This window comes from Haliaeetus leucocephalus, unplaced genomic scaffold (genome assembly GCF_000737465.1).
Source record: "Haliaeetus leucocephalus isolate CR32 unplaced genomic scaffold, Haliaeetus_leucocephalus-4.0 Scaffold848, whole genome shotgun sequence".
Lineage (NCBI taxonomy): Eukaryota > Metazoa > Chordata > Aves > Accipitriformes > Accipitridae > Haliaeetus > Haliaeetus leucocephalus.
This window is the reverse complement of record NW_010973284.1, coordinates 17,112,467-17,125,338: the sequence shown is the minus strand read 5'-3', so window position 1 is coordinate 17,125,338 and position 12,872 is coordinate 17,112,467. Positions and strand designations below refer to the sequence as shown.

Here is a 12,872-nt window from a genome sequence, read left to right as displayed (position 1 = left end):
GCCATGCCTTCTCAACAAAGAGAGCAGCCAACAGCTTATGCAATAAGAAAAACATGAACATGGAATTGAAAAAAATTAAAAAGAAAAAAAATTGAAATAATTGAAAAGCCCAAAACTCTTCAGGCTTTGGAAGGTGCTCTTTAAGGAGAAAGTAAAGCAAAGCATTAATTTAGGAAATGAGGGGAAAGAAGCAGGTCTCTGAGTTACTGTCCCCTGCTGGTCACAGCAGCCTCCCAGCAGCTTCCTTGACAGGAATTCTGCTTGGCCATGGCCCTTGACAGCATGATGCAAAGAACTGGTGTTAGCAGTTCTGTGAAATGCCACCTTCCATTCTGCATGGGGGGCTCTGTGCATTGCAGTAGACTAGCGCTACTAATACTGAACAGAAAAAATTGAGAAGAGCAGTGGCCAAGCATACTCACTTTAGCCTCCTCCCAGGAATGTGGCTCAAACAGCTAGCTTTTTCCCTCCTACACAGCCTTTGCATCACCAGAAACTGCACTTCTCTTGCATATACCCAGCCTCTTTCCATGGGCAGCCTGCCAGCAGGACCATGAAATAATTGGCTCCCAAACCATAATCTAAGACACAACAATATATGTTGTATTTTTGATGAACGGTCTGATAAAAATGTCGAGTGCTGCCAGGGACCCACTGATCCAAAAGCTTGAGTGTGACTAGTCTAGCTCATAAATTCCAGTGTTCCTCAATACAAAATCCTTTTGGAATAATGTGTAGGATCTGGATATGTTTGCAGACCTTCTCGGGTCTTACACACTGATCTTCACCCTGTGATGTGGCAGGTGAATTATGCACTGAGTGCTGGAATGGTTGTGGTTATATTCGCTGGATTCAACAAGAAAGCATACACTTCTCCAACTAATCTCCCTGTGCTTGTTGCCTTGCTGCTTCTGTATGGGTGAGTGTTCAAGGTTATTCCTGCATGTGGGGCCCTGTATTTCACATGGAAATGATTTCATGTTATTGAGCTCAGTACTTAGTGAAATCCAGCTTTAAAGAATAAAACCGCATGGGTACAATACAGGTTAGAACTGGATTCTGCCCCGCTCCAGGATATTTACACACTCTGGCCACATGCCGTAAAAGAGATTTTTTTTTTGTCACTGCCTTACATTTTTAAGCATTAAATGTGATCCTTACAGGAAAGTATATTTGTTTGCTTTGCTGCTTTCTGATATGTATATTGTGTAGGAATTTAGTGGTTGTTCATTTGCCACATTGACAGCCAATACTAAAATATCTTTCAGCATTTAACCCAAGGGCAAAGAGCACTGAGTCTTCAACACTTTAACTTCAAATGAGCATTTGTGTTGGCAAAATAGCATTTTATAAGGCTGACTGAAAGTCACTTTCATTTAACTAGTGATCATATATTTTTATCTATAAAATCATATTCCTGATAGCCCTGCAGCTGATGTAGCCTAGGCAAAATGATTGACCAGATCTATTTCTCGAGTTAAAGAGGAAAATGAAGCTTTTCACATCCTCCGATGTATATCACAAATTAAGCCTAAGAGGGAACAGTTCTCTTCTGGGCAGACTACCTTTAATTTTCTGAAGTTTTTGTGTTCTTTGAACGAAAATCCTGAGAAAATGCAAAGCATTATCATCAGTTAATTTCTGTAAAATACCCAGTGTTAAAAAATGCTATCAGAGTGTTCATTTGTTTTATTTTTTTATTATATATTTTTAAAGTGCAATAGTGGTATCTTTAATAAGTTGTCTGTGGCTCTGTATTTTTTTTTTAAATACGGTAATTCATGGCTGTGTAGATGGACATTTAAAATGTCTTTGGATATTTTAAAGTATCTACCAACATGAAATTTTCTGAAAAAATATGGTCATGTGGCAGTCACTTCAATGATAATTTCATAATTTGTAACTCAAAATAAAAAAAACAGAAAGAAAGGTAAATTCATAGAATCTTACATTAGCCCTTGCGTCCAGCTGCAGTCACAATGGGAAACAGGATGATTCTTTCTGACCGTGTGTGTATTGTCCTGTTAAGCAATTCAGGTTGTTGTTACTGAAGTCTTCCTAGTCAGATTGATTGTTGCTAAGCATTGTAAATTTATTCCAGAGGAATACTCCTCTTGTGTTGCTGAATGTGCATTTGCTATGTCCCAGAACTCATGGCACAGGAAGCTCCAAATTAGGAGTAAAAAAAAACTATGGTAGAGGAGTTAGAAAAGAATATAAAAATTTACAGAGTTTCTGATTTCTTTGGACAGTTCCAAAGGCTGAGGAGTATCTAGAAAAGCAGTACATTATATTTGCTTTATCTAACATTTCTTTGTCTCTCCCTTCTGGTGTACAATCCAGTGAGATGTGCAAGGATACCTGCAGTGATAATAACCTTGCTAGCATTAAGTTTTCTCAATTTTAGCCGTTTCTATGCCCTGCATTTTTACAGCAAAAAAGGCTAAGCAGAAAAAACTTTTTACCTAGTAACCAAGGAAAGAATACTGTAGTGGCATCTCTGGTTGGTTACACCATTTCATTATACTTGGGATGAGAAGAAAGCTCAACTTTGTGTTTTCATTAGGACAACTGACATGAGAATACTGAGAAGCTGTTATCATAATTTTTCTATCTTTTGCATGCAGATGGGCAGTAATTCCCATGATGTACCCTGCCTCTTCCTTCTTCAGTGTCCCTAGCACTGCTTATGTTGCCTTGTCTTGTATTAACCTCTTTGTGGGGCTCAACAGCAGTGCCATTACATTCATCCTGGAGTTATTTGAAAATAACCCGGTAAGTAATGTTTTTGTTGTCACCTGGTTTTAAAGAGCTGTGCAAAGGGTGTTCAAGCATAACCATCTCTAACAGTAACTGTCTTTCTCTACCTTGCCGTTTATTCTGGCAGTAAATGAGTGGGGAACTTGCCAAGTAACTGCAGGGACAGGCGGGCAGAATAACCCAGAGAAGCAACCCAAGGCAATTTATATCTTGGGCTACACACACAAGGAATGACATGGAGTGTTTTTCATCCCTATGAGCAAACTTCTGTACACTTTCACAGTTGGGAAGGAGGGGACATGGCACTTAGTTCTTGCTTCTGCAGCTTGGATTGTACAGGAAGGTGAAGATGGTAGAAAATCATGCAGTCACTACTAAGTAAGGAAAGACACTTACTCCTGCTAGTTATTGCGTTAGAGGAGATGTTCTGCTTATAGTAGCATTTTGAGAATTGCCCAAAAATGGTTTAACACTACCAGGAAGGTGACAGAAAGTACAAGAATTAGACAGAATACAGCGAGTGCCAAAATTAGTTCTTAGAAAAGCGAAGACAGTTGATAAAACACTGTTGGCTTGTATGCACTACTGCTACCACCTCAACAGTTGCTGATACTCTGGACACTGAGACTGATACCCTTTCTACATCTGACAGCAATCCAAGTAGCTATCATTACTGATAGTGCGTTTTCAAAGACCATGTGCTGATCAAGCATTGTTGTTTGCTGGGAAGGAGAAACAGACCTTGATTAAGTTCATGGTTTCAAGGGGCCAACTTTACAATACTTTCTGTCCCTGGTGTTCCTGCATTCTCAGCCATGCTTCTTGATAGCACACGTTTCAATCTAGTGCCATTCAGTCTGTGGGACAGCAGGACAGTATTGTTACCTTTGAGAATATGTCTCTGTTGTAGACACTGTATCTCCAGAGGGAAAATTGCCCTTCTCTGGATGCAGTGTTGGCACAGCTAGACTGCTACTGGCACTTATGCTGTTTTGGGTATCTCCACATTGCACCGAAGTCTACTGTGTAGTTATGCCCAGACAGTGGTACTTTTCAATATTGTGGCAGTCCTGATTATGGAAATATTCCAGCTATAAATAAAGATGTTACGACAGAAAAATGCCATTCTTTCTTGTTGCTCACAGTTGCTGTTTATAATAGCTGACACCAGAATTACATGTTACCTCTGCTACATAGAGAAATACTTCATTACAGATATTAATTTCTCTCCCCATTGACAGTTTTTCACAAGCACCTTGTCTGGTACAGTGTATGCCAGCATTCTGCTGTGCTGTGTTTTAGATTGCAGATGCTTTGGATGTAACTTGGTAATTACTCTGTTTTCTCTGTTGTAAGAACACGGAACACAGTTTCTCTGACATGACAAAGAACTTTTCACACATGTTGCTATGTTTTCTTAAGGAAGTCTCGTTTCAACTGCTTATTGTGTTGTTTCTGTTTCTTATAGTCTTTGCTGAAGTTTAATAAAACATTGAAAAATGTGCTGATTGTCTTCCCACATTTTTGCCTGGGCCGTGGACTCATTGACTTGGCAATGAACCAAGCTGTGACTGAAGTATATGCCAGGTTTGGTAAGTAAAGCCAATAAGCAACAAGTTATATCATGTGACCTGACCTTGGATGAGATGGTTGGAAGTGTTATCTTGGAAAATTAGTGGCTATTTCTGAAATTCTCCCCTTTCACATCATCAGGTGGATGAGGAGTATGAAATTTCAACTTCTCTGAAGAAATCACAGCTTCTGATACAGCTGCCAGAACTATGTGGCCCAACCAGCACAGTGTATTGGAAATGAACCATTTGTTCAGTGCCGTACCCTGGTGTCTTTTTATCATTTGTTCTGAAGCCCTTAGATCATTACAGGAGGATATATTATTTCATTTCATTTTAATACTTTGGCAGCCCTCATGTTAATGCTTAAGGTGGCTGATGTTCTTCAAATGTATCCTGTTGGGATATAGCTGTCTTTGATATCAGACAACTTATTAAAATAATAGTCATATAGCAGAACTCATCTATTTTTATTCAGGAAATGTATGTCTTTCACATAATCCATGCATATTTCATGGTATGATATCCAAACTAGTGATATTCAGAGAGGTTATATTCATTTTTACTCCCATGCAGCAGCTGAGCTTGGAGCTTGTTTTCTTAAGAACCTTTATAAGGCACTGGAAAATGAAGACATTGCCTGATCATGATCAAATAAAGTAGAAATTTTTATCCTAAACCATTATGATTATGCCTTTTGTTCTGAGGAGCAGTGGGTTTTTTCAGCCGTATTTCACCGTGCTTTCTGGTGCTCTTTCTCCGAAGGTGAGGAGCATGTTTCCAATCCTTTTCAGTGGGACTTTGTTGGAAAGAACCTGGTTGCCATGGCTGTTCAAGGGGTTGCATTCTTCATTCTGAATCTCCTTACGCAGCACCGTTTGTTCTCTACAAGATGGTATGTCTGAAAGCTTGTATTAATGTTCCTTTATTAGCAGGGTGAGTGTCTTTGTTCTTTTCTATGTCCCTCTTTTTTCTTTTTCCTTTCTTTTTCTCTGAATTTGTCAGCTTTTTTTTTTTCTGTTTACTTGATTTCATCTTAACTTATTGACATCCTGATTCAAGAAAGCATTTACAAAGTGCATTCTCTTAACAGAATTTAAGAATATATTATTAAAGAAATGAGTTTTCTTGAATTAAGACTTTAGTGTAAATTTTTTTAGATTAAGACACTGTAATAGTGAGATTATAAAATGACTTGGAAAGTTTGTAGTGTCATAAATACTGTCATGAGGTACTAGTCTGACATCTCAAGACAGGAGTTCTAGTCCATGGCACAGGACAGTTGCAGCCTGGACACTATGCAAGCTTCCCCTCTCTGCTTTACAAATGTGGCTCTATCTCAATGAAAGCAACTACCTTCCAGGTGTGAATGGGTCATTCACTTCTGATTGAGATTGCCCACAAGGGTACTAATTGGTACAATTATAAAAAATATTGTCTTACAGAGATGTCCACTCAAAAGATCTGTAGAAGGACTATCACTCTCTACTGAAGAGCAGCCAAATAGTGAAAGCTGTGGCTGAGGGGCAGGTTATGTCATATCAGTGACTGACAAGGCATGCTCTTTTGAGCAAGCCATTTCCTCCCTTTTTAGTATTTAGAGATTAACTTTCAAAGGTCAGGGATTCTCCCAACAGCAGGAATGCTGCAGCCAATGTCACATTGTGAAGTTTCAATCCCACTGCTTCCACCCGTCACATTTTTGGCAATTGATTAGCCATTGTTTCACATGGTTATTCTAACTGCACCCAGGGCAACTCATGGTTTCTGCAATCAATCTCTTGGGTTTTTCCAGGTTTGCTGAGACAGCCATGTCACCTATTATTGGTGAAGATGAGGACGTTGCAGAAGAAAGAAAAAGAATTATGAATGGAGGGAGCAAAACAGATATCTTAGAATTACAAGAACTGACCAAGGTAGTATTTTGAGAAGAATGAAACAAATGAGTCTAATATAAATTCATTCTTTCAGAATGTATTTCAGCTGTGCATTCAGATGTTATTGTTTTCAAAATCAACCTTGTGCCTTAGAAAATAGCAAACATCTTAGAAGTCAAGGCTATTTCCTTTGATTAGAAATCAAACCACAGGGAAGTCCAGCAAGGACAGTGCAACCCTCCCTGCTTAAGGTTTGCGGTTTTTTAACCTCACATCATCTGATATGACTGTTACCTATTGAGTGTCCATTTCTACTACTAGTCTTTTCTTCTACAATACTGTTTTTTCCATAGGTGAGTTTCAATCAAGTTAACCATTTGGTTGCTTTCACACTGAGGGCTATAGTTATTGCTAATTTATCTTCTTTCCAGACGCTGAAGGCATCTAAGTTAAGCTATCAGAATGCATGCACGCTTGAGCTACAGAAATACAAAGATTACACACATTGCTGGGATCTCATGAATAGAGACCTGGAGCATCATTCGTCAGACTGCCTTGCTGTATTGTTCCACTTTAGTTTGATATGTCAGAGATACTTTGTCCCAGGAAAGCATCAGGTTTGTCTCCTAGTGCTAAAGATATGAAGTAAAAGGCTGCATGCAGAAAAATTGGTATTTTTAGGGGTCATTACAAATTTATTTAATGTGAATAAATGTCTGACTTTGTAGAATGCTTACTCTTTGGTTTTAATTTTTTTATTTACTCCTGTCTTGGTTCTAAAGTTGCCTCATCCCAATAACATTAAACTAAAAAAATTCAGAAGATTTTCTTTGCTGTAGATGTCTTGAAATAGGATTTTTCTTTTTTTTTTTTTTTTTTTTTCCCCTGTCAATTTAGATTTATGCAGGTAGGCACAAGCCTGCAGTGGATAGACTCTGTGTTGGCATCCGTCCTGGAGAGGTAGGTTGTTCAATAACACTAGATCACATTCCATGCATCAGTTCAGATTTCATGCCCCTGCTGATTTGCAAGTTGGAAATACTAAAGAATGTGATAAATTTTGTAATTTAGTGCTTTGGTCTTTTGGGAGTGAATGGCGCTGGCAAAACAACAACATTCAAAATGCTGACTGGAGATACTGATGTGACATCTGGAGATGCTGTAGTGGCTGGCAATAGGTAAGTACCTTAAAAAAAAAAACTGTGACAGTCCATTTACCGGGGTAGAACTGTCCAGATCATAGTCTCAATGACCCAGCAGCTCTTTTCCAGTTTTATGGCACTGAGAGAGATCACAGCTAACACACACTGGCACTTCATACTTTTAACATTCTGTTGTAAAATCTGTGGGTAAGTTATAGTAATGCTAACACTGGGACAAGGCAATCAGATCGAATGGCAAGAGCTGGCAAACATAACCAATCCAACAGGGTACTTTGAGCTTTGGGACTTTTCTCTGGCTGTTTCTAGCATCTTTGTTTACACAGTGCTGGCATAATGCCATTAAGTTAACGCAGCATGATCTGGTATTCGCTTATGTTAGTTTAGTTCCAGGTTGTGTGTCTTGGTTTGTTGGGTGTAGTTGGGATTTGATTCTTTGTCCATTGATATGATTTGAACAATAGCTATTTTGTTGCCAGGACATGGTCTGGGGCAATCTGCTCTAGGTGACCCTGCTTGAGCAGGGTGGGTGGACAAGATGCCCTCCAGAGGCCCCTTCCAACCTGAACCATTTTGTGATTCTGTATTTCTCCTACTCCTACTACCACCACCAAAGTGTTAGCCTTGTGTCTTCCCTGTCTGTTCCCAGTGACCATGCTCTGAAATGAAATTGACTGATTTTTTTTTTCTTCTAGAAATAAACACCTTTTGCAAAAAATAAGATCTGAGTGGCTGTTTGAAGAACTTCTCATTAAGTTAGCCTATACATAAATGGGAAGATGGGTGAGGGGAAATGGTCTTACACTCCTAACCAGGACTGAGCTGACTTAGATGAGAATATATTCCTTGCTATTCTGTACAGACAGATATTTTAGTAGGATGTTGTGTCAGAAAGAATTCATTCTCTTCTTACAAGAGTTGTTGCCCCAGAAGAAAAAGGTTTATTCAAACTGTCCATCTCTGTCTTAAAACTAGTATTATAGGACTAAGATTCTTTTCTTTGTTTCTCCAGTATATTGACCCACATTTCTAATGTCCATCAAAACATGGGATACTGCCCTCAGTTTGATGCCATTGATGACCTACTCACAGGACGAGAACATCTATACTTATATGCACGCCTGCGGGGGGTTCCAGCAGAGGAAATCAAGAGGGTAAAACATTCTTGCTTTTGACTTATACATAGTTACAGTGAATATTTGTGATGATTAACTAGGCTCAACATGCGAAGGGTCAGAATTTCCAAAGTGGCTTGCCATTCTGTGTGTTGAAGTCCTGGGAATGGTTCCTGTCATTTGGACAGTTAAGTACAAGACTGCACTATCCAATGCAGGTTCTTAGACATTAATGGTACTTGCAAAAGTGTGATGTCAATTGTGGAAGGCTAAAGATGCAATTGCTATGACTCAGAACTGCACTGGTTGCTGTTTTGTTCTTGTCTCTAAAGTTGTTTATGTATAAGGAAGAAAACATGAAGAAGATTCCAGAAGAAAATAATTTAAATTCTTGCACGGATAGGAAGTCTACAGCTGAGGCTGGTTTTATGGCTTTCCCTCAAGTAGTTAGAATTCCCCTCATCATCATAAGTTTTTTGGCCTCCCCTGCTTCAGGTCTAAAATGAATATGCTAAAACCCAGGGAACTGCCATGTCTCTGCCAGAAGAGGGACGTATCAGCAATCTCATCTGTTATGCATTAGCTGCTGTGTGAAAAAGATGGTCTTTCTCATAGGTTGCTGAATGGGGCATCCAGAAGCTGGGGCTTCCTATGTATGCAGACCACCTGGCTGGTACCTACAGTGGTGGCAACAAGCGCAAGCTCTCCACTGCCATTGCGCTGATAGGCTGCCCGCCACTCATCTTGCTAGTAAGTGTCATGGTAACATAGCTCTGTGACAGTTGAATATAACATCTCATAAAACTACATGCTAAAGAGGTACAAGGATGTTTATGACAGTCCTTGCAAACTCCTTTCTGCCCTCAACTTACATCTACTTCAATGTAATTTTGAGTTCTTTAATTTCAGGGATAGACTGGGATGCATAACTATGTTTCCAATGGATCCCAAGTGATTATGAAAGAAAGATCTTCAACAAAGAATGGTTTGAGATAAAATCTATAATCCAGACAAATCTGAATTTAAATCCATGTTTGGTTTCAGTCTACCTTTTCTTGTCAGAGTATAACCACTCATGTAAGAGATGATCTTACGACACATACCTCACTGTTTTATCCAGCAGAACAGAGGAGAATAGCTACCCTTTTGCAGCCTTTAATATATTTGGAATAAATTATACAAATTGAGACTAAACTATAGAAATGCTGAAATGTAGTTCTCATCAAATAGCACAAGTTATCAGATAATTGTGTATCTGAAGGGAAATTCTAAATGCAATTACTACAAAAATTCTGTATTTAGATTATACTGTACCACCTTAGTTTGTAGGCTAAAAAGAAACATTTTAATAACATTTTAATATCATGGCTCCTTGTGCCATTTAATATGCCTTTACATGTATTCTGCCCGTACATATTAAATAGCCAGATAAAATGTTTTCTCATAATTTCTTACAACAAAATGTTGAATGAAATCTTTTTTTCCAAGATTTTTAAAAGTCTTTTGTTACTAACTGGGTTAATTGATTTATGCAGGAGCAGAAAGTTAGCTGGTGTAAATCAGGGTGACTTCACTTGCTTCTTGGTTGAGAAATGTGTCCTATATGTTTATGTAAGTAAGAAGGTTACTTGGGGAGAGCTCACTCTCCTCTTACACGAGTTGTTGCCCCAGAAAAGGAAGATTTTATCTGAAGAGTCCATCTCTGTCTCACAGCTGGTATTATAGATATAAGATTCTTTTCTTTGTTTCTCTAGTATATTGACCTACATCTCTAATGCTCATCAAAACATGGGAGCCAAACTTGACACAATTTGATGTAACTGCTACTCCATAAATGTCTTTCCGTTTATTTCTATTTTGAGTCCTAAATGTTTTTATAATGAGACATCACAGATGCTTACATTTTTGATATCTCAGATCCTAGACTGGGAACTGCCTTTGTTGTAATCGCCACTGCATTTCCTTCCCTGTAGCTGTGCCCTACACAGACAGCATTATATTCTTACCTGCATTTTTTTGTACTTATTTCCTTCCTGCTTTGTGCCAAGAAGTGCATTATTAGCCATTCACTCATATGCTTCTCAAGGTGCATGTGCTTTCTCAAGGCACAAATTTTGGTGGGGAAGCAGCTACATGCTAAGGCCCAAACACACAATGACTTGATTCTAAATAGCTTTTCTTTTTCTTATCTGCTTCTCTGACTCTGATGGTCTTAATGTTTCCCTTACAGGATGAACCAACTACTGGCATGGACCCTCAGTCCCGGCGCCTCCTGTGGGACTCTATTGTCAGCGTGCTCAGAGATGGGCGAGCTGTGGTTCTAACCTCACACAGGTAAAAAGAGTTAGAATTCAGAATCCCAGAGTAGCTGAAGTTCATCTGCTGGCTTTTATCTCAAATATCTGTTCTCTTTTTTGAAAGTATGGAAGAATGTGAAGCCCTCTGTACTCGTTTAGCCATCATGGTAAATGGTACCTTCAAATGTCTGGGCACAATTCAGCAGCTAAAATACAAGTAAGTAGAATATTTTAATGGTGGGTTTAAATGGGAAAACTCAGTGTATGTGACATGTACTGTTCTTAACACAGCAATCCAATCTGAAGAGCTGTTGTTTAAACAGACGCATTTCTGGATGCAGCTCTGTGGTATCCTAGACAATTTGAGCAGATCTCATTTCAACTCTGTTATGCTACACACCACATCTGCAGGGCAAATACAGGGCCTCCTACAAAGCTAGATTTTATGCATTATATTTCAGATACTGTTAACGTTTTCATAGTTGCAGAAAATTAATTTCCTTTCTGAATAATGAAACCATCTCTTCATCCAATTCCCAAATCCACATGTGCTCCCCAGGTTTGGAGATGGCTACATTGTCACTCTGAAAATCAAAGCTCCAAAGTCTGGGCTGCCTCCAGATCCTACTCCTGCTGAGCATTTCATACACATGAACTTCCCAGGGAGTTTACAGAGAGAGAAACATTACAACATGCTGCAGTATCAGATTTGCTCCTCCTCTCTGGCTAAGATTTTTCGGTTAATAATCTCCAATAAGGAAAACTTGCATATTGAAGAATATTCTGTCTCTCAAACAACTTTAGATCAGGTAAGTAAAAAATAAAGCACCCATGAGAAAGACTGTCTGGCAAGAATTAGGCAATACAATGGGGATGTATCCAAACAACTGAAGGACCAAACTGTTCAGAGTAGAGAATTATCTTGCACCACTTTCTCAGGCAAAATTCCCAGACCCCTCATCAAAGAGGGTGGATCAGATATGAAATCTTTAACTAATTCCTGTGTAAATAGGTGCCATTTGAAAGCTGGTAAGGCAGCGTTTCCCAGATGACAGAATTCACACAACCCATTCCTTCAGGAGCAACAGTCTGAGAAAGGTCAGCTCTTCAGGATGAAGCTTGCTGAGCTGGGAAATAACGTTTTATTTTAAATAAGAGATTTGGACTGTGTTGTGTCAGGGATACTGTGATATCTAGTTAAATGTTTATATGCATCTGCCATGCACTTTTATACAGGAGCAATTAGACACACAAAACCTGGAAAGTCCACTGGGACTGTTGGCAACACCGACTTGCTAGAGGGTATTAGTCCCATCTGCCTGCTTTCCTAAGTAGCTGAGGGTGCACATATGCAAAGCTGTCTTTGATGGGAATGCTACAGAGATATTCCCGGCTGCCTTACAGCTTCCTACTAGAATATTCTGTCTCCTCTTTCCCACCACAACCAAACTCACTTATGTTGTGCAAGCCACGGCAAACCTTGCTGAACCCATCTCTTGCTTAACAAAAAATAGAATTTTAGTTGCAAGTAAGTGCATCCAAAGGAAGGAAGTTGCAATTAAGTTTATCAACATAAAGAAGGAATTAATGATCCCTGCTGATACACAGTGTCCCAGTTCAGTTCATGTCTATGGATTCCCCTTTCTGTCTCTTCCCTGCAGAGAGGCCAAGAGGATGCAAATGTACAGACATTCCACTAATATATCTCAGTTGATGAGATGGTGATATTTTCTGCTTTCCTCACACAGGTTTTTGTGAACTTTGCTAAACAGCAGATGGAGGATGAGGAAATTCCTTTGCATCCCCGTGCAGCTGGAGCCAGCCGAGAAGCAAAGGTGTCCCCTGCTTTGCATCAGCAGGCAGTTGCATAGACTATTCCTGCAGTCACTAGCAGCTAGAGTGTGCGCAGTGTAAAGATATACCATACCAGAGCAGTACAAGGGTAAAACAAAAGTTCCCATGCTCAGTATTATACTGATTTTTTTGCACCTGAGCACTGTGCTTGCAACAGCAACAGCCCTAGCAACAGCCAACTTCTGCTGCTCTACCAAGAACACTACATGCTGAAAGTGTCAAAGGAAAGGCAGGTCCT

General features: G+C 39.3%; 1 protein-coding gene across 1 annotated transcript in view; it reads left to right on the top strand.

The window, feature by feature from the left end:
- The window catches only part of ABCA4 (ATP-binding cassette, sub-family A (ABC1), member 4), a 79,367-nt gene extending 66,707 nt beyond the window's left edge, over positions 1-12,660 (top strand). The window contains exons 38-50 of the mRNA XM_010582658.1: positions 804-919; positions 2,628-2,775; positions 4,229-4,352; positions 5,097-5,226; positions 6,127-6,247; positions 7,106-7,168; positions 7,280-7,386; positions 8,381-8,522; positions 9,099-9,233; positions 10,714-10,817; positions 10,905-10,997; positions 11,340-11,589; positions 12,529-12,660. Coding sequence (XP_010580960.1) covers positions 804-919; positions 2,628-2,775; positions 4,229-4,352; positions 5,097-5,226; positions 6,127-6,247; positions 7,106-7,168; positions 7,280-7,386; positions 8,381-8,522; positions 9,099-9,233; positions 10,714-10,817; positions 10,905-10,997; positions 11,340-11,589; positions 12,529-12,651 — 1,656 coding nt within the window. The 3' untranslated portion in view covers positions 12,652-12,660. The remainder of the gene's footprint in view (positions 1-803; positions 920-2,627; positions 2,776-4,228; positions 4,353-5,096; positions 5,227-6,126; positions 6,248-7,105; positions 7,169-7,279; positions 7,387-8,380; positions 8,523-9,098; positions 9,234-10,713; positions 10,818-10,904; positions 10,998-11,339; positions 11,590-12,528) is intronic.
- The last annotated feature ends 212 nt before the right edge of the window (positions 12,661-12,872 follow it).